Source organism: Biomphalaria glabrata, chromosome 1, assembly GCF_947242115.1.
Source record: "Biomphalaria glabrata chromosome 1, xgBioGlab47.1, whole genome shotgun sequence".
NCBI classification, from domain to species: domain Eukaryota; kingdom Metazoa; phylum Mollusca; class Gastropoda; family Planorbidae; genus Biomphalaria; species Biomphalaria glabrata.
In genome coordinates, this window is record NC_074711.1 from 10,492,928 (window position 1) to 10,514,588 (window position 21,661).

The 21,661-nt window shown below is 32.0% G+C and overlaps 1 protein-coding gene across 2 annotated transcripts; it reads left to right on the forward strand.

Annotated features, from left to right (window-relative positions):
* Positions 1-1,433: 1,433 nt before the first annotated feature.
* On the forward strand, positions 1,434-20,362 carry LOC106072706 (death-associated inhibitor of apoptosis 2-like). Of its 2 annotated transcripts, none has more exons than XM_056021388.1 (7): positions 1,434-2,475; positions 3,626-3,786; positions 3,929-3,971; positions 4,560-4,766; positions 6,529-6,818; positions 7,676-7,838; positions 9,662-20,362. In XM_056021388.1, exons 1-7 carry the CDS (start codon positions 1,557-1,559, stop codon positions 9,901-9,903), a joined length of 2,025 nt encoding a protein of 674 aa, XP_055877363.1. In that variant the 5' UTR covers positions 1,434-1,556; the 3' UTR covers positions 9,904-20,362. The 2 variants fall into 2 exon arrangements, with proteins under 2 accessions (XP_055877363.1, XP_055877371.1); XM_056021396.1 differs by having other exon boundaries at positions 4,560-4,709.
* Positions 20,363-21,661: the final 1,299 nt, after the last annotated feature.

Consider the following 21,661-nt stretch of genomic DNA (forward strand, 5'->3'; position numbering starts at 1 on the left):
GTGGATTCCATGACAGTTTTTCATTTATTATAACACCTAGGTATTTTGCGTTGTTAGTCTGTGTTACTGGTTTGCCATGAATAAGATAAGTGCAATTAATTTGTTTTAGTTTTTTTGTTACTCTTAACAACTGACATTTTTCTGGGTGGAAAGACATGCTCCAATTTGATTCCCATTTCTGTAATTCATCTAATTCTCTTTGTAAAATATCTGTGTCTTGTGTTGTTTTTATTGTTCTATATATTATGCAATCGTCTGCAAATAATCTGACTTTTGTTCCTGAAGTAATGCAATTTGGTAAATCATTTATGTAAATTAAAAATAGTAGTGGACCCAAGACTGTTCCTTGAGGTACACCTGAGTTTACTGTTATCGGTGTTGATTTAGAGCCATTTATTATTACAGTTTGTTCTCTCCCTATCAGAAAGTGATGCAGTGGACCATTAATGCCGAAATATTTTAATTTTTTAAGCAAACTATGGTGGTGAACTTTGTCAAAAGCCTTAGAAAAATCTAGTAAGATAGCATCTATTTGTTCACTATTATCTAAACCTTTTGTAAAATCATCAATTAGTCCTATTAGTTGTGTTTCACATGATCTATATTTCCTAAAGCCATGTTGGTATGGGGTGAGGACATTATGTTTTAAACCAATCTGACACCTAATCAAAATCTGACACTTTGTTCTGTTGTCACAGAGAGCCTAAATAAATAAATTAGGCCTACTGTAGACATTAATTAATAATAACAATAATAATAACAGAGACTTTGTGTTTATACAAGTAGACATAGAAGACTATCTTTTGTATTGCCTCACTTCCTGTTAATTACTTTCTCACAAAACATTCACAACAAACAATGACGCAATAAACATAGCCTATTAGCACACCAATATCTCATAGACGGAAGAACGACCCCCCCCCCCACCAAAAAAAAGGCGGACATGTCCTCCTTTTGCCGGACGATTGATAGTCTAACCGAGATTATATAATAGATATCCATTGCGATTTTGAAGAATTCTGGAGTCTAGATAGAAATCTAGATCTTAGTGTGGCGCTTAGACATAGGCCTATATGTCCATGGTAAGGCGCTACAAGAAGACTTCTTTTGGATCAAAAGTCAAATGTCAGACTAATGCAGTCACTCAGAATATATATATAGGTAATGCATAGAAGAAAACTTTAGATGATTAGTTTTTATGGAAAAAAAGTATTAAAAACAAAACAAAAGTTTTTAAAGTGCATTGAATAGATTATATTGTTTGCATTTTGCAATTATCAATTCAAGATCAAGATCTAGATCTAGATAGACTAGATCTAGAGATGTCCAGTAAAAAATATTTAGAATAGTCTACAAAGCAGCTCAATAAATGACGCGGGGAATAATATGAAGTTAACTAAAATGACATTTGAGTTACACCCCCTGGTAAACAAATGGCCGAAGGAGTAGTTTCCGATAGCTATTAATCACTAAATTAAAAAAAAATTAATCTACGTGAACTTTTTTGTGTTTGATAATAATATATTTTTCTTTACGTATATACACTATTCGCCAGCATGGATAATGCAACAAATTGTGGTTTAACATCTCTTTATATGCGCTTACAAACTTTTTCCTTGTCTCCCCTACCGAACGATTATAAATTCTCAAATTCTCCATTGAAATTAGCAGAAGCAGGATTTGCTCGACCACTGACGAAAGGTAAAGATCTGACTGATCAAGTTGAATGTAGTTCATGTGGAGTGAAATATGAAGGATGGTCTGGAGAATCTCCTTTGGCTGTACATCGTACACTAAATCATAAATGTGCTTTTCTCAACACTCCACCACCAACATTTTCCACAACATCTTTATTTTCAAATCAGAAGAATGTATCAGATTGGATTCAGAAGCATTCAATCTACAATGAAAATTGTGGTAGTGAGCCTCAGGCTTGGGATGAAACTGTATCACCATCAAAAGCGAACATTTGTAGTGCATTAGACATTCAGCATCCGTTTCTTCCAAAGGAAGGCGGCTATTTGATGTTATTTGAGAGTCATAGATTGCTTACTTTCAAAAATATTATAACGCCTGATGCAGCCACATATGCGGAATCTGGTTTTATCTATGATGCTACAAGTCGAGAAGTAATATGTGTGTTCTGCAACATCAGATTTGACAATCAGTCAATCAACATTTTAGATTTAGAGTCTAAACATGCAGAAAAATCACCTCGTTGTCCATTTGTGCAATTGTATGATGTTGGTAATATTCCTATTAACGCTGAGAGAATGATTCGAGAAAAGGTTCGTGCAAAACATCTCAATGACATCAGAAGCCCCAAAGCTAGTTCATTAAAAATGAAATGCGTCATTAAACACCCTGAATTTGAAGAAATATCTGCAAGATTGGGCACTTTTAAGACATGGCCTAAGTTAATGGCAGTTATATTTCCAGCAAGTATCATGGCAGAAGCAGGATTTTATTACTCAGGTAATTTCTTGACATTTTTTTATCAAAGAAATTTTTTTTTTTACTAATCTAGAATCAAGTTTATTTTTATCATGGTGTAAAGTAAATCAACCTTCAACCACCTGTCTGTCATCCACGTCTCTCTTGTTCAGGCCTGAAAAACATTCAAATAATTACTTATATTGCATTAATTACTTATTAAATAGTGCATTAGCTGCACAATTTTTCTTGATTGTTTTTCAAAAGTATAAGGCAGGGTAGCTTTTTTATATATTTTTTTTTATATAGCCTCCAATATTTGAAAATATCCAACTTGTCATATAATATTTTTTTTTAAATTTATATCTTGAGAAAAATAACTTGCAACATGAATATATTTCAAATAAAAAAAAAATAAAAAAGAAACCATTGAATAAAAACTATCAAGATGTTTTTTTTTAAATCTCATATTGATCCATTTTTTAGACAAAAAAAGAACTATTCAGCCAATCATCCGCTGAACTTTTAATATTTATATTTTCTAGCACTCACAGTAGTAGGGTAATAACTTGTTCCAGTTTGTGTTTATCTGTTAAATTTCAGTGCTTTGATTTTTTTTTTTTTTTCTGTAACAAATTATATGAATATTTTTTCACTTGAAAAAAAACTATTTAAAAACTAGTTACCTCTTTAAAAACATAAAATGAAGTTTTGTCTTTCATTCTTTTGATTAGATGAGTTATACATGGCTTTAGTCATGCATTCTAATGCTCAATGAAACATATTTCTATTTTTTACCAGAACAATTAAAAAAAAATATTGCTAAGCTATCATTTATATTTTTGCTGGAATTAATTTAGTGAGTCTAAAGTGTTTTAAAAACATAAAAAAAAAATTGTGATTACTTTTAAATGACATATATTTATCAATATCAATTACAATAAAATTTATTATAAAAATTATTTGTGAAAAAATTTTGTCATTTTATTTTCAATACTTAACAGCTTAATGTAATAATGTAAAGAAAAGTAAACTAATAAAATTAAATTACATAAAAAAAATAAAAAATTTTATCTCCTTAAAGCTGAATTTGTTTAGTTGTTGAAATCTTCACTTACTAAGAAAAAAATAAATTTAATAATAAGAAAAAATATCCCTGGATTATGATCCTGTACTGTATTATGTGCTCCAGGCTTTATGGACAAAGTGAAGTGTTATGCCTGTGGTGTTGGTCTCTTCAATTGGACTCAAGATGCTGTTCCAGTAACACAACATGCAAAGGCTTCTTCTCAGTGTGTATTCTTAATGCAGACAAAAGGGAAAGAATTCATTGATCAAGCTCAAAAAGAAATAGTAAATATATTTTTTTCTCCATGACAGACAAGAAAAAAAAAATTAATTAAAAAGTACTACTTTTACTTATATTTTGTCTCCCCCCACCTCCCCCCCCCCAATTTTTAAAAAAATATTAATAAATATCTGTTTTTATTTTAAGCTTAAGGTAGAAGCAGACTATGAAGGAGCATCACAGTCTCAAGGTAAATTTTTATAGGGCATTAAAATATAAATATCATATTTTAGAGCTACTCAGTTTTTTAGTTTTTATAATATATCATGTTTGTCAAACTAGATTTGACTTCGGCTTACAATTTTTGTTGATAAATAAAACAAACATCATTTCATATTTGTGGTTTCCAACTGTTTGGTTTTGAAAATCTTCCGTAGCTCTTACAATTTTTATTATGTACATTTTTTTTTTAATTCATAAAAAATTAAAAAGTTGTTTTTGTCCTTTTTTTTTTTAATAAAGCTGTGACTCAAATAAGTGCTAAGAAAATTCTTATTGGAGATTTTCATAATAAAGTAAACATTGTCAAAGAAGCGAAATTAAACTTCAGGGTATTAACTAAATAAAAGATACAAACAGAACACATTCAAAAGTGCTTCAAAGTGCATAACAATTAAATTTTTTTATAACTTGAAAAAAAAACCCAGCCTATCAAAACTTTATTTATACCATACACTTGCTATTTATGGATTTGCCACCATGTTAGAAAATCTCCAATAGAGAATATTTTTATGCTTGAAAGTAAATTGTATTTTCTTTCTTTCTTTTGACTTTTTAGAACAAGATTCATCTTTGTCTTTAGAATCAAGTTTATCATCATCATCATCAACAGCAGCATTAGTACCAGAACCTTCAGTTACATCATCTTCAGCGTCCACTCCTGTGTCCTTGGGGTTAGACCTGGAAGCAATCAAGGCAGCCATGGCATGTCAGTACACCCAAGAGCAAATAGCTCATGCTGTCATCAAATTCTTTAACTTAACTAGTGAGTCACTCAGAGACCAAACCATTTTATTCATAGCAGATTTCCCAAATTCAATCTGTCTAATGTAGGCTGCGCTAGTGAGTCACTCAGAGAGCAAAAAATTTTATTCAAGCAGATTTCCTAAATTCAATCTGTCTATCTCTCTGATGTAGGTTGCTAGTGAATCACTCATAGAGCAAACCATTTTATTCAAGCAGATTTCCCAAATTCTATCTGTCTAATGTAGGTTGTGCTAGTGAGTCACTCAGAGAGCAAACCATTTTATTCAAACAGATTTTCCAAATTCAATCTGTCTGATGTAGGTTGCAAGTGAGTCACTCAGAGAGCAAACCATTTTATTCAAGCAGATTTTCCAAATTCAATCTGTCTGATGTAGGTTGCGCTAGTGAGTTACTCAGAGAGCAAACCATTTTATTCAAACAGATTTCCCAAATTCAATCTGTCTGATGTAGGTTGCTAGTGAGTCACTCAGAGAATAAACCATTTTATTCATTGCAGATTTCCCAAATTCATTTAGTTAATGAGTGAGTTACTTAGACCAAATCATTTAATAAATAGAAGATATCTTCTTTTGAGTCTCTTTTATATTTGTTATTGGCCTCCCTCAGTCGTAGAACAATAATGGTTCATCTTGTAGAACACTTTTTCATGTGACTGTGAAACCCTATTCTTGATTGGCATTCCCGACCACATATAGCGCAAGTTGAGGTGGCATTCTCTTTGGTGGTAGAGGAGCCAGCCACTTTTCTTTTTTGCCCATTGAGCAGTGTAGCTTATGACCTGTGATTGCCACCCATGTTTTGTTGACACCAAAGGATAAGCTAGAGTGTCCTGGGGCATTAAAGAAAAATGCTGACCTGACCAAAACATCTTGTGACATTTTTTATACTTACACTTGATACCCACTCAGTTGATAGTCTTGTGAAGGACCTTTTTGATTCTATAGAAATCAATGTAATAATGATAAAACCTGAACACACCATTTTTTTTAAATTTTATTTACTGATTAACAATATGATAAAAGTAATAGCTTGTTTATAAAACTAGGTTTAGTACATCTAATTTTTTTTTTTGCAGACTGAATTTTTTATTATTGGGTTGGGAAAGTGAAGTGTTTTTTTTTTTTTTTTTAAATTACATTTGCATATAAAAAGTTCCCTTTTAGACCTTGCAATCTATAGGGCAGATGATGTAAAGGTCATCTGTTTCTGTGGCCCACGGTTAATGAGGGTGTCATGTGGCCAGCACAATGACCAACTGCGTTTACTTTTCCCCAACTATTGTAGGGTACCCATTAGAGCTGGGTGGACTCAGAGGCACCCAAAGATCCTGAAATTAAAAATCCCAGTCTTCACCAGGATTCGGAAGCCATGCGCTTTACCGCTCAGCACAGCGCCTCCACTTTTGCATAGAACATCTTTTTAGTGGACCAGTGGGGAAGGGGGTATCTGAGTCACTTAGGCACTTAGCAAACACAACTTAGCTTCATTCAGGTTTCTAACTCAAACCCCATCAGTAGGTAGCCAAGCAGTTAATATCACTCAGCCACACATCCCATTCATTCTTAAGAATGAAAATAAAAAAAACATTAAAATAATTTCATATAAATGTTTTTATTTCAATAAATCGTACATTTTGGTTTCGTTTTTATTTTAAAGTGATTGCCAGTAATACATTGAAAATTTTTTTAATAATGTATTTCAGTGTTATTAATATTATGCAAAATATCATTATTTTGTTTTCTTATGTAAATTTTATTCAGGTGGAAATTATCCAAATACTCATTTGCTGGTTGGACTCCTGAAGGCAGCAGATGAGAATTACCTGACTCTCTGTGAGAAAAGTCAGGAAATCCAGGAAAGCAAAGTGAAAGAGGCAGCATACCAACAGGAAATACAAGTCACCCGAACACAGCTCTATGTCAAGGATCAAGAAATCCAAGCCACTAAATCAGAGTTGCAGCGCACTGCTTTTGAATTGCAGTGGAGGGACTTGGAAGTTAGGACTGAGTTGGAGCAGCAGTTTGTGGGACAGATACAACAGCAGAAAGGGGTAAGTGTCTGTCTTTTGGTTGATTTGTTTTCTGTTTTCTTCTTGTCTTGTATATAGTATTGTTGTCATATTTGGTCATTAGTGGTCTAGTACATAGAATGGGTAGTGAAGATTCTTCAATTTCTCTGACAGAACCCTCTAAGTTTTACTATATATCTTTCTTTCATATTGTCTACCATGGGGATCTTGTTTTTCTTCTGTCAATCACCTCTTTAACCTGTTTGAGGTCAGCAAAAGTGTTTTTTCATATAAGTTTTGGCCGCCCATTTAAAAAATGAAGATTATTACTTTCTAGCCCAAACCTCCTGCAGGAATGCAGTGGATGACAGTGAGCAGAGAACCAGACTATCAGAAGTATGACCAGGCAGCCATACAAATGTGTGTGCTTATGTTTGTTCAACATGTTTTGTATGAAATTAAAATTAGTTTTGGCGGTAGTAAATGAGTAGTTACAGATGTGCTGCCATGTCATACCCTAAAAGTACAAATCTGTTGTAAGATTTGTATGCGAAACTTTGTAGTTTCTCTTTTTACTTTTCTTTAATTCAATTGTTTGATAACATACCAAAAAAAAGGCCATGTTCCTTAAGAACAAACATGGCATGAGAACTGTCTCAATGTTGATTCTAGATCTAGTGATATGTCTGTACAGACTCAGGTGTGATGTAGACCCATAACTGAAAAAAGTGGAGGACCACAGGCATTGACAATAACTTCTTTATTTTAATTAGTTGAATTTACATAGACTGACAAACAGAAAGAGGTTGCTATTCCACTATCTTTTTTTCTATATCCCCTTGAAAATTAACTACAACAAAGACACTGTTACATGTCATTTTTTCTGTGTATGTGATTAGATCATAGAACAGAAAGATCAGGTGATTGAAAGAAAAAATCAAGAACTAGAGCAAAACTCCATACAACTTCAGATGAAAGATAAAGAATTAGAAGATCTTCAAAGGCACATCAAATCTTTGAGAGCAGAATTGGAGCGCAGAGAACAGGGAATCAATGGAAGTGGTGAGAGTTGACATTATTTTAACTCTTTTTATAGTTAGATGTAATCTTTTAAATCTTTTAGAAATATTCTTTAAAAAACGTAGGCTTAAAAATATTTTTTTTCATGATAGGTCTCTGGTCTCAAGTTTAAGTACTGTATTAAAGCTAATTACACAACATTATGCATTAGCCTTGGACATTATATTCTTTTTCAATTCCTCTTTTCAGCTTGCAAATTCTTCATCGGGTCAAAAAACAAAAGGGTGGGTGGGTGGACACATAGTTATTGAAAACGGTTCTAATGATTTTCCTAGAAATTAAACAGTATATTTTTGGAAAAGAAATACCAGCTGATTGGCATCACTGTCAAAAACTCTAGTTTGACAGTTATAATTTTTCAAAGTATATTGAAAATTAATTAAAATTTCTCTTTAGGTCTAGGCAATCTTTATCTTGAACAGACATACATCAGCGGGTATTTTTGCTTGTAGGCCTTATTCATTAAATAGTTAAATAAATAAATAGGCGTTCAGGAACATAGGTCTATCATTAAAATTGTATATACTCTGAGTAGATTTATACATTCGCTTGACCAGGGATTTTTTTCATGGGTGGGGGTGGGGGGGGGGGTGGGCGTTGGGGTGGGGTAAAAAAATGTTCCATTTTGTATTATTCGTTAGTTATTAAAAGTTAAAGAATCACTCTTTGGAAACATACATCAGCTTCATAAAGGATTAATTGTCTTAAAAAAAAACACTTTCTTTTATGTTACGTGTTTGTAACTTATAATATGAAATAAGGTATACATTTTTGTCTAGTTACTTATGTGAAGTATTGGAGACTTACATGACTTTACATTGATATTTTGTCATATCCCCATCTATCTTCCTCCTTACATTCTTCTATTTTTTTCCTATCGTACATGTTTTATGACAACTGACTTGGAAAGAAATGCGACTTGAAATTTTGAAAGTCCATTTTTTTTTTTTTGTAAAACTTGTGGCTCAATGGACCTATAGAAACCTTTTTTTTTTAAAGAATGATATAAATTACCATATTTTTCACACCATAAAAAACTTGCAAAGTGGGTGTTGAAAATCCCCAGCCACATTCTGGGCAAATGTACTATTCAACACAAGGACAGTGTGAATCTTGGATGCCATTATGCTGCTGGCATCATTTCCTCTGTTTAGTAATTCTGTCTTGGTCAGGGGAGTGCTTATGTAGTATTAACATTAACATTGTCAGTGTATTGTTACAGAAAAATATCTGCATTTTTGTCAAAGCAGAATTGGAGAGTTTCATTTCAAATTAATTAGCAATAGTAAAATATGCTAAAGAAAATGGAAAGAGAGACTGAGAAAAAAGTTATAAGAATGTGGATTAATTTGAACAGGAATTATGTTTTTTCCTGGTTTAAAAGTTTGATGAGACTTGGGATGAGGACATCCTTTAATGCAAAAAAAACAAAACAACAACAAAACACTTGCACATTGTAATTGGTTTGTCTCAGGTTTTGTTTTGGTATTGTTATTCAACTCCTGATATGAAATTTTGTGAAAAGTGACATGCTGAAACTATTCTCTTAGACCATGTGAAAGGAACTGGGCAGTGTGTTTTAAGGTCTCCCTGTCCCCATACAAATAGTAACCTGAACCGCAACATGTACCATTTCTCTCCATATCTTATCCTTGTCCCAGCCTCACTAGATTTTATTTGTACGGGGCTTATGCTCATAGTTAGGAATAGGAATATCTGTACTTTGTTTGATTTTTATGTCAAGAAATTAATGAAAGTTCTCTGTATCATTTCTCAATAGTCTTCTATTGGTATTTAATCTCTAGATGATGATGAAGATTCCCTGTCTTCCTCGGATGCTGAAAATTCATCAGAACCTGATACTTCTTCTTCAGAGGAATTCCCAGTGGCTAGCTGTAAAGTCTGCCTTGTTCAACCATCTCAGATTGTATTCTTACCTTGCAAACATCTGTGTTGCTGTGACACCTGCGCCTCCAGGCTAATGGGCCAAAATTGCCCTATCTGCAGGGAGCGAAACATGGGATTTGAAAAAGTATATGTCATGTAAAAATGTTTTTTTTTTAAAATGAGTACCCAGTTAAATCTCTTTAGCCCTTATTAGATGCCCCCCTTTCCTTGCGCAAGACAAGGCTGTGAAAAGAATGAGATTTGAAATGTATGAATTTATTAATTTAATATTTTGTTTTTGTTTTATTAGTCAAATTGTGACTTTGTGATATGTTTACAAGTATTCCTTTTATTCAAAAAAAGTGGATAATTTAGACATCAATTATTTATTTTATATTTAAAAAAAAAACAGATTCTTTAGTTTTATTTATGTTTCTATAGGCTTACAATTGTACCAACAACTCTTGGAACATATAAAACAACTGATCTGAGTACTGACACTATTATTAGAAAATCTCATTGAATTAAGGAAATCTCTTTTCAGCAATTTGAGCATAGACAAAACAAAATTATTTTGTTGTGTGCATTGACTTAAATCTCTCTACAGCCATAACCACTCTATGCTTTAATTGAGATTATGGGAAACATCAGTAAGTGACCCTCTAGTCATGCATATATCTTCACTTTTATTTATCATCATTTTAGAACTAGTAGAATCACCATGTTTCATTAGTGAATATCTCTTCTGTCTCCTTATTTTATATTTCTTGTGAAAAAACTTGAAAACTCTTAACGAAAGCATTATGAATTGATATTTTAAGATTTAAATCAAGCAATACTGTTACTTTAAAGTAAACTTGAATCTCTTGTTTCTTTCTTTTTCATAATTAAGAGTCAGATAGAGATTCCTCATACCTGCATTGGTTGGTAATTATTGTATAGATTTTTATATGTAGCACTATAATTTGAAAACAAAGAAGTTTCCACTACCTGTGATGAGTTAGCTGGACTTGGTTACAGTGATCCCGTCTTGAGAAAGGCTGAAATTTGGTTAGGTTTATAACTCTATTGAAAGTTTCACCTCTTATGGGTAAATAGATTTAAGTTATGAAATTGAGTCATTAGTTTGTGGCCTAAATGAAATAAGAAATATCCTCTACTTCTTTAATATTGTATATTTGTAATTCCTAAAAAAAGAGACTTTTTTAAAGATTCTACTTGACTTGGTCAAAATTTTGAGCAGGTTTCAATGTTTCACAGAAGTCTGAATAATTAAATTTCTCCAGTGCATTTCTTCATTGGTAATTCTCGTTTTTTTTCTTTCATGAGTCTTGGTTATCTGCAGGTAAACTTGGAATGAACCAATCACTTGGCATTCTGTTTCTTTTTTAATACTAATATAAATGTTTAATTTTTTTTTAGAATAAAACCCTCCTTTGCACATCTCTAGAATGAGTGTTAATGGTTGTCTGAATTTGTTGGACAGTTTCTGGTTGTTGAGGTAGTCTCTGGTTATAATGATTGAATTGATAATCTCGAGTTATTTTTAATACTTTTTTTCTTGTCAGTCTCTGGGTGGGTATGACAGTGTTCCTGGTCTCTTGGTTGTCTCTCACAGACTGGCCTGGACAAATATCCTCAAGTGGCTTAAAAACTTGATCAGTCAGTGCAATAATATCAATTTCTTCGGCAGCGTTTCTTAAACTATGTTTGCCGGCTCTTGTTAACTCATTAACATTGGAGAAAGGGGAACCATTCTTTTATGAATTATTCATGTTTTTTTCTTTTCAGTTTTTTTTTGTTGGATAAAAAGTTGATTCCATAGTCAGTAAAATTCATTTGACTCAAAGGTCAGTCTATGGGTCGATGATTTTCATTGTTTGTTGATGAAGACCTGAGGGGTCAGTTAAGTGCCATGTTTGGCCCTTGCACGAGGCAAGAGTACGTGAACTGAGTCTAGTTTTGAAAGTCAATGTGCAAGAAGCTGTTGTGATTGTGTTTTTTTTCCCCCTCCCTTTTGTTCTAACTTTTGGCATGTTTATTCTAGCAGAACAAATGTGAGCCCTATTGATAGTCTATACCATTGTCTTTCTAAATACATATCCTAATGGCGTTGAGTACATACCTGGTATTACATGTCAGCAAGGCACCGGAGTCATGTCTTTGCTTGTTCCTAAATGGGGGACTGATGGTGCTATAACAATGTGTTTTTTTTTTAATTGTTTGAGCAGCACAACATGATGTAAAAACAAGTTTTAACAGTCTTGTACATTTATATTTTTAAATTATACTTTATATATATATATATACATATATTTATATAATACTTCATTACATAGAAATCATCATTCAATGTCTTTCATTTAACTCTATTCCCTCCTGTCACACACAGAATAAAAAACCCCCAGAAAAACGAACACTCACTTGATTTATTCTTTAGATCTAAAGCATTCTCAGGAAATGGAAGAAAGACAAATTAAACAAGCTGAAATTGTGTTTCCTACGAACACAAATGCAAAAAAAAAATAAAAATTCCCCACCAAAAAACTTAACACAACTTTTAAAAAGGAGAAACAAACTAGCAATACTTTGTATCTTAGTTCAAACCACTTGTTTGCTTTTTTTTAACCACACATTCTGAGTATAAAGATGTTTGTTTTTGTTTTGGTTCCTTCATGGTTTTATTTTTTAGAGAGTGCCTTTTGGTTTGCTCATCTGCATTTATTCATCATTGTCTTCCTCTCTGCATCAATCACAGAATGTAGTCATTTAAGAAAGATTTGTATGTCATGTAACTGAATAATTGTCTCAAGTTTTTTCTTCAGGGGCACATGATCATCTTTCAAGCTTGATGACCTTCTTAGAACAAAATATGTCTGTCAGTTTTCATCAAAACACTAGTCTTGGCTATTTTCACTGATCTTTATTACCTGTCTGGCCCTAGTTCTTCGTCAATTTCAGTCTCAAACATTTTTGACTAGATTGACACACGGATATACATTGGATGTAATTATCTTCTCTTTTGAAGTAACGTCTGTAATTTATAAGATAACTAAAGCAACTTTTTATCCGTCAAGCTAAAATAGAATGATGCTAAGCATGATGCCAATAAAACCTATATCTGTCAAATACAATGTACTTTTATAAGATCTGTTATAGCATAAATATGTATATAGCACTAAATTTTGTTAATTGAAAAAACAAACAAACTTTTAAATCATAACTTTGAAAAAAAAAGTTGAACTCCCATTTTAATATAACAATTTTGTCAGCATTTATTATTTCTTTAAAACCAATCATCTCACCAAAACTGAAAAACATTGTTAAAGTTAGACTAAGGAAATTTCTCTTGTTTCTAGCTGTTGGTGAAAGAAAGAAATGTACATTTCTTCTTACAAATTTTGAACACTGGTCTTTCCCTTCCTGCTCAACCTAGTAATTTGATCCCTGAGTTACAGAAACCAATTCATGGGTTTGATCAAATGAAAGGAAGATAAGAAGAATAACATTATGAAACAGACTTTAAAGTCACATTTATTTGTTATCTTTATCACTCTCCTTCTCATTGCAGCCCCACTTCCCTTTTAATTGCAGTCCCACTTCCCTTTTAAAGTATAGTCCCATTTCCCTTTTAATCAGGATAAATAGTCATGTACTTTTTGTCATCAACTTTTGATGTTTTTCTGTGTAACTTTGTTGAAGTTACTTTGGTGAGCCTACAAAGTTATTAACCTGTATTCTACAGTGACTGTCAGCATAGAATCGATATTCTGTCATGCAAAAATTCATTGCTGTCTATCCCATCAACCTTAGAATCTACTTTATTGTCTACCTTCATTTTCTTTGTTCGTCTTTTAGGTGCCATCTATGATTGAAAATAAAAATCTGTTAGGTCTGCTAATATTTTTTTTCTTTGGGATTAGCAATGATTAGCTCCAGCAGTAGCTAGTCCACTGAACTTGAAATGTTCTAACACATTTTGATACCTTCTATTTATGCTGTTTCTAGATGAGGGAACATTTCTTATTCATAAGCTACGTCTTTCCTAGTGTCATCAGAACATGGAATGGCTTGCCATAACCAGACATGAAAACCAATGACTTAGAATTTAAGTCTCATATTAACATGCACGGCTAAGACAAAAATCTTCTTTTCGGAAGAAATGCCTGTGAATTATACAATAAGATAGAGTGTTATGTTGGAAACTAAACATGTTCTCATGTTCTCAAGCCAAATTTCTATTTGTATAGATCAGTGATTTAGCTTCCAATTTGCATATCTTCCTTTTCCTCATATACGTTGGGTGTAAAAAGATATATATTTGTTATTTAAGTCAAGAAAAGTTGAAATAACATTTGTGAACCAAAAGTTTGTTGAACCTGAAGGTTTTATTTTATGAATTTGTATTTCTGCAATGATTTCCATCTACATTTTAAACATTTCTTTGCTGCAGTGATGACTACAGAAGTGTGAATACAACCTCATAACTATCTAGGATTTTCTGAAATGATTTTGTGAACTTAATTAGTTGAACTTTGTGATTCTATATCCTGCTTTGGTTCTGATACAAGTTAAGATAAAATTAAGTCATGTTATTTTATAAAATACAGACGTTATTTCAAAAAGATGATTACATCCTACATGTGTCCCTAAGTCAGTCATTATCATCAGAGAAATATATTTGGCCTTTTTAAATTAATTAAAAGTCCCATAAATATATTTTGGCCTTTTAAGAATTAAAAAAAAAAAGTCCCATTGTATTTATTAAAATTTCTATTAAACAAAAAAACAAAACAAAAAAGTACTTTAAAAAATATATAATCAATTTATAAAATGCTAATTCATATTTTTTTAATTTGTGTAACCTAATAATTTCCAATTAAGTCAAATCATAGTCGTGTCATCTTGAATCAATTAAAATAACTAACCCATAGAACTTGTTTTGTTAAAATAACCAAAACAACCCAAAAACTATTTCCTTTGTTCTATGAGCTTTGGTGAGATGATTGTTTTATACTTTCTTGGTTTTCTGTCTCTTCTTTAGAATGACTTCATCTTCAAAAATTCTCTAGTTACCTGCTTGAACATGATTATCTAAATGTTCTTTTAATATTGTATTAGTTTTATTCATTCACCTTTTGCTTATAGGGTATAATTGTAATACACATACCTTTTTTTCCAAATTCTTTAATAGAACATTTGAAATGTCTTTTTAGCTACTTTGACCAGGATTAAATTTGGCTAATTTACAACTTTGACTGACTCCAAACACTTTTTACACTGTTAACACTTTTACTACTTTGTTTTTCAAATACAAAAACAACCCTTTGAAAAATGTCTAGAATATTATAAAAAAAAAAGAAAAATAAGAACATACAAACAAATGATGAAATCTAATAAAGCCTTTGTTTTTCATCCACACTAAGTTAAATTTCAACAAAATTATCAATTCCTTTGATTTGGTCTATTTCTTACTTAGAGGTCTGCGTTAATATTTAGGCTTGCTATTATGTGATGGAATTCTTTCTGGGCACAGATCATGATACTTTCCCTTAATAAAGAGCAGTTGATCAAGAGTCCAATCTTATTGCTATTCATTAACTTTGCTGAAGCTAGAGAAATGTAGGTACACTTGGTATGGCTGCCTTGTCATGTGGTTTGGCCTCCTATTGTCAAGACGGTCCTGTAGTCAAACCCTGCCTGTCACCATCCTGTGCTTTCCTGCAGCAGATTTCTGCTTCATTTCTCAAAGAACTTTCAAGTCGAGTCACTTCTGTCAAGTTATTCTCTTCTCTTATAATTTTGTAACAGTATTAGAAGTAATAAGACATAAAGAATGAAAAGTGTACTGTCCTTCACTTTTTTTTTTGGTGTGGTTCTAAACAAATGCTTCATATGATCATTGTATTTTCTTGTTTCAATTTCATTTCATTATAAATTTCTTTAAGTAACACTATAGACAAAACTACAACAGGCCTACAGGAATGAGATTACACATTGAAACATAAGATAACCACATAATCCAAGATGAAGACATTTCCTGTTATGTCACAGAATATACAATGAGATTTCTTTTATCATTCTTATACCCTGAGAAAAAATTCTTTATTAAGACTTGATTCTTTGTTTAAATTCTGTATTCCTAGTTTCTGCTTTTACCTTCAGATCATCTGTTTTAATTTTTTTTTTTCCCCAAATACCTTTCTATGGTTATTCATCAATCAAGCTTCTGTGTTTTCCAAATGTGCATAAAATATTTTCTAAGCAAACTTTGTTGAAGGCTATTCTTATTCTTGGCTACTCATTTAAATCTATAACCTAAAATTCAGTATCATCAGTTTAATTTTTCTTTTTTTTTTTAATTATAATACACCATGTGTTCTTGGCCTATTCAGATTTTTCCTTTTGAATCCATGCTGGCCAAAACAAATCTTTGGATCACTCCTTTTGTTTCTATAGTAGGCTACTTAGGATGGGCAGGCATCAGCAGGTTAAGAAATGCTGTTCTAATCTACCATTGATGTGAGCAGTTATACTTATCTCAATCTCTGCTGGAGTTAGAGGAGAATGAAAAAGGAACAGTTAGGACATTGGTTTCTATGTGGAGGTCAGGGTAGCTAGAGTTATTTTATCATCTTTCCTTTAAATCACTGCCACCATTAAACAAAAAACATTTCACCTGGATCATATACATTTTCAATTATTTCAGTTTTATAAGATTTTCTGTTTGTTTCCTTTCTTGGAATGCTGATCAGTGATGTAGCAAAGTTACTCTTACTTTACTTTGATATTATTGTTTCATAAAGCTTGAAAACTATAACAGATAATAGGTGTGTCTTTCTTTGCATACTCATTCATTCAGTTTTTTGTTTATCCTCATACTGTAGAATCATTTTATTTTAGGCTGATAATATTTCATTAATTTGACATGGCAATTTCATTGAATATGCTTGCCCTACAGGTTTGAATTCTCAGAAAATCAAGTACAACATTAAAAAGAAAATATTAGTTTGTCATTTAAGTTTTCTTATTTATTTTTGGTTTCTTGATGGAATGATACAACTAGGATGTTTACTGCCAGATGTAACCTGCAAATAATATGTAGCTTTGAAGATATCTGAAATCTGGCATGGGAAGTCTTCATAAATTAAAGTTTGCCTTATTTCCCATTTTTGTTCAAGTCTTAGAGGTTATAACCTATCTTCTAGTTATGTAATGTTATGCATGTATACATTTTTAAAAATATGCATTTGTTAGTAATCATGCTTACTTCTTAGGAATCTGAATTTTTCTGAAAAAGGTGAGTACTCTCTCTAATCTTTAGTCTACATATGAACACTTTCTGTTTCCTCTACAATAATGCTTTCTAGTGAACTCCAATACAAGTTTGAAAATTTTTGATAATTATTAGAAATACTTTTGTCAATTGTATATTTAAGAGCATTATTAGTTATTAAAAACAACCAAAAAAACAAAACAAAAACAAAGCAACAGTCTGAATGTATAAAATAATAAGATACACTGCTCATATCATTGGTGGTTAAAAAAAAGATTACATTTTTTTAAATTTTTTTTTACAAAATATGAGTTTTAAAATTGCACTACTTGATCTGTTTATTCTTTTGTCTTTCTAGTCTGACTGATCAAACAAACTAATCAATTATTCGTCTACATCCTTTTTTCATTCTTCAATAATAAATAGACTGCTGGGCTAGTAACAGTTTGCAAACAGTCATTTTCTTTTGACCTTTCTCTCATTCTTATAAAAAATGTAATTTATTAAGAAAACAAAAAATATGTAAGTTGGTTTCAAAATGTTCCATGCAGCTGGTTTGTGTAACATATTTTATGATATCTGTATATTCTGAGGTGCCTTCACAAACAAATACATCCATACAATGAATTCTTAGCACAAATCATCCGAAGCATATTTTCAGACAATTCACATTGCTGTTTTCATGAGAAAGGAGTTTGGACTTAGGAGAAACACATCAAGGAGAAAAGGATTTGGTTGTTTCAAACTCTTAAGCTGATTATTTCCTGCAATTTTGTGGCAACTATATGTGTTTGTCTCTCTTGTTTTATTGTTCCGGGAGATTTAACTCTAGAAGTTTCTTGGGTTCATTGTGACATTAACTCTAGGAATAGTTTCTTGAGTTCATTGTGACATTAACTCTAGGAATAGTTTCTTGGGTTCATTGTGACATTAACTCTAGGAATAGTTTCTTGGGTTCATTGTGACATTAACTCTAGGAATAGTTTCTTGGGTTCATTGTGACATTAACTCTAGGAATAGTTTCTTGGGTTCATTGTGACATTAACTCTAGGAATAGTTTCTTGGGTTCATTGTGACATTAACTCTAGGAATAGTTTCTTGGGTTCATTGTGACATTAACTCTAGGAATAGTTTCTTGGGTTCATTGTGGTTCTCTTGTGCTGTATTTCCAAAACAAAAATGATGATGGTTCACTAAGTATTATAATTAGAAACAGCATCTAGGAAATTTTCATATTGAACAAAAAAAATTTAACACAAATTTTTAAACATCTTTTGAATTGTTAGCTTCTAATACTTTCTGACCCTTGAATTCTTCCTAGAATTATCCTAAAAAATTACTCAATACATACTTACAGTAGTCTAAACCTCTATTGGGTGTGAGCTGCCCGCAATGAAATTTCAGAGTCCTCTTTCTTGTACTGTCCTCTCCAGTTAGTTTCATATGCAATCTATCCTTTTAATGCCTGTACCAGTTCCTAATGCCAATTGGCTTCTTTGCCAGCCGTATTTCTTCCTTTTGCTTACATTTCCCACATCCGTGACTGTTAGTAAATTGGTGTCGTCTTTAGTCCATGACCGCTCATCTTCTTTACTCTTCCTCAACATGAGATCCAAGTTCTTATTGCTGAATTGTTTCTGGCCTGCACATCTGGCTCATTGTAAGGCAGCTTAAGAAATTATCTCTCTCTTAGCATAGTCTTAATGATCCAGTCCTAATACTAACAAAATTATCTTTAAACTTCTTCCTCAATGAGTAGCTTTCTTTCCCTCACACAAAGTATTAAGGAAGCTAAACAATTCATAGAAAACAAAGTTTTATTTCTTTTTTTGGACATCATCACTTTTCTGATTTGTTTTATTTTGAAGCAAAGTTAGTCATAAAGCTGAATCAGTTGTTCCAATTGAGGAAATCTTTTTGTTGTGTGTGTTAACAGCCAAGGAATAACAGAAAAGTGGATTTTGTAAAGTTTCTTTTTTTTTTTGGTTAGCTCAAGCTGAAATTACCTGGCAGCTAGTTAGGGTGGTTGAATGGGAGGTTGGCCAGCATGGCTAACAACTTCAGTCCTGAGTCAGGGTGGATCATTGCTAGCCCTGCCACTTGGCTGATCACCAGGGTGGAGCCTTTGTACTCTTATACTGCTTACTACATTTTATATTAGCCATCCCTACATTGACTGACTGCACATCACAGTTCTCCTCAAAATATTTTTAAAATACACATAGTGTTCCCTATCACTTGTGAAATTACAACTGATGGCAGTTTGTTCAGTATACATATAGCAACCTTGTCCTTCTATATATTGTCCTAACAATTTTTGTAATAGTGTGTGAAGTTTTTATTCGTAATATGCATACTGTTTGACGTTAAATCAACATATTTATAGATTTTTTGTTTCTTATTCTTAAGAGCTAGAAATTCTTTCATTAGTATGTTTCCAACTCATTTGTCTCAACACTAAAATCTCAGGATTTGACAAAACTATATTTGCTTCTAGTTTGTTGACAGTAAAATGTATCTTTGATCTGAGCTTACAGATCTTACATTTCATATATATAACATTGTTTATTTCATTTTTATGTGTTTTTTTTCGTTTTGTTGGAAAAACATAGCATTTAAAAATAATTAACCTATACTGACCTATAAACTTAACCGTATGGAACAATTTTGTTAGTGGATGGAAACAATAGTTTCCCCTTTCATAATCTTGTGTGTGTGTATGTTGTCTTAGAATACTTTCCATGTGTTGACATTTAAAACTCCTTCACTAGCAAAGTTCACATTTTTGTCAACATGGAGGAGTTAATTTTATGTTCCACCATGTTCTGTTCCACAGTTATGGTCATGTTCCATCATGTTCTGTTCCACAGTTATGGTCATGTTCCATCATGTTCTGTTCCACAGTTATGGTCATGTGCCATTATGTTGTGTTCCACAGTTATGGTCATGTTCCATCATGTTCTGTTCCACAGTTATGGTCATGTGCCATCATGTTCTGTTCCACAGTTATGGTCATGTGCCATCATGTTGTGTTCTAAAGTAATGATGTGCCGTCATGTTGTGTTCTAAAGTAATGATGTGCCGTCATGTTGTGTTCTCAAGTAATGATGTGCCGTCATGTTGTGTTCTAAAGTATTGGTCATGTGCCATCATGTTGTGTTCTAAAGTAATGATGTGCCGTCATGTTGTGTTCTAAAGTAATGATGTGCCGTCATGTTTGTTCCACAGTTATTGTCATGTGCCATCATGTTTGTTCCACAGTTATTGTCATGTGCCATCATGTTGTGTTCTACAATTATTGTCATGTGCCATCATGTTTTTTTTTATTAAACATGTGTTTAATTTTATTATTAATGTAGCAATGAACTTAAAATTTTCTTTTTTAATGTTTAATTTTATGATCAGACATTTATGTGATGTAGCTAACATTTTGACCAGACACTCTATAGTAATCATTTGCAATATATTCTAGTTTCCCGACATTGTCCCAACTTAGCATGTAAGATCAAACAATGCCTCCTACCCCCAACCATTATGAATAGATGTTAGAATTATACATCACCCAGTTGCATTGTAATTAGATCTATGAAGGATGTCTTTTTTTTTATATTATGCATGGTTCCATCAATGATTTGTTTTGCAGAATCATTTGTAACAAAATAACTCTTTAGGAAAGTAAGAATGAATTTGCAAGCATATTTGGTTTAAATGATCTCCCTTGCATTAGTGTTACTAAACATCCAATGCTTGTAGATTGTATTCAGGTTGAGATGTTCTCATGTTAGGTCACACATCTCTTTAAAAATCCTGATTTGTTTTCTCTGTATAGATTTACTATTACATCTAATTCTTGTCCAAGAAATACACCATTAGGGCGTCAACTAATGTTCTCTAGTAACCCTAGAAGTTCGTAACAGGCAGCGAAGGACATTCTCATCTAAAATCTGGCCAATCTAAATTACTGTGCCATGGAGTAAATCTTTCATAGACAACATTCATCGCAGATTTGTGTATAACTCAAAACCATTGTTTCATTCTTGCAAGATGTTTGTCAATAATAATAAAATAATAATAATTAAAAAAAAATTAGTTTCTCTTATAATGTAAATGAGGAAAGAAAATATCCCTTATAAATACTGTAAATATATATAAATATCACTGTCATTCTGTGTGTTTAATCTTGTTAAGCCACTTACAATAACATAGTGCAGAAGTGACATCATGTCAAGATGGTGTCAACTGTACTCTCTTTGCACATATTCATGTTAAAAATTACATTGATGCAAAATTCATGTCATGTATTGAATGTACAGTTTTCTTCATGGAATGGGAATACCTTCACAAGAGATTTAAGTTATGAGAACTACAAGTCTTTGTTGGAATTATTGAATGTATAATGTGTATATCATAAAAACAATTGCAGCATTTTGTGTTTTTTTTTCAATGAAGTAAATAATTTCATGTCAACATTTCATTCTGATGGTTGGGCTTTATTTGACATCACCCATGTTTTCTTTTCTCTATTTACATTTGTTAAATAAGCATTTAGGTCAATATATGAATTTTAGTTGATCAATTTAAACAGTGTATACAATAAATTCTATGATACAGAAATGAGACTTTTTAAATTATTATGTTGTGT

What these genes read in the sequence shown, in the direction of transcription:
- LOC106072706 (XM_056021388.1), top strand. Translation starts at nt 1,557, where the DNA reads ATGGATAATGCAACAAATTGTGGTTTAACATCTCTTTATATGCGCTTA. An exon ending in AGCAGGATTTTATTACTCAG is followed by an intron (nt 2,476 to 3,625) that starts GTAATTTCTTGA and finishes TATGTGCTCCAG; the next exon opens with GCTTTATGGACAAAGTGAAG. An exon ending in ACAGGGAATCAATGGAAGTG is followed by an intron (nt 7,839 to 9,661) that starts GTGAGAGTTGAC and finishes TTTAATCTCTAG; the next exon opens with ATGATGATGAAGATTCCCTG.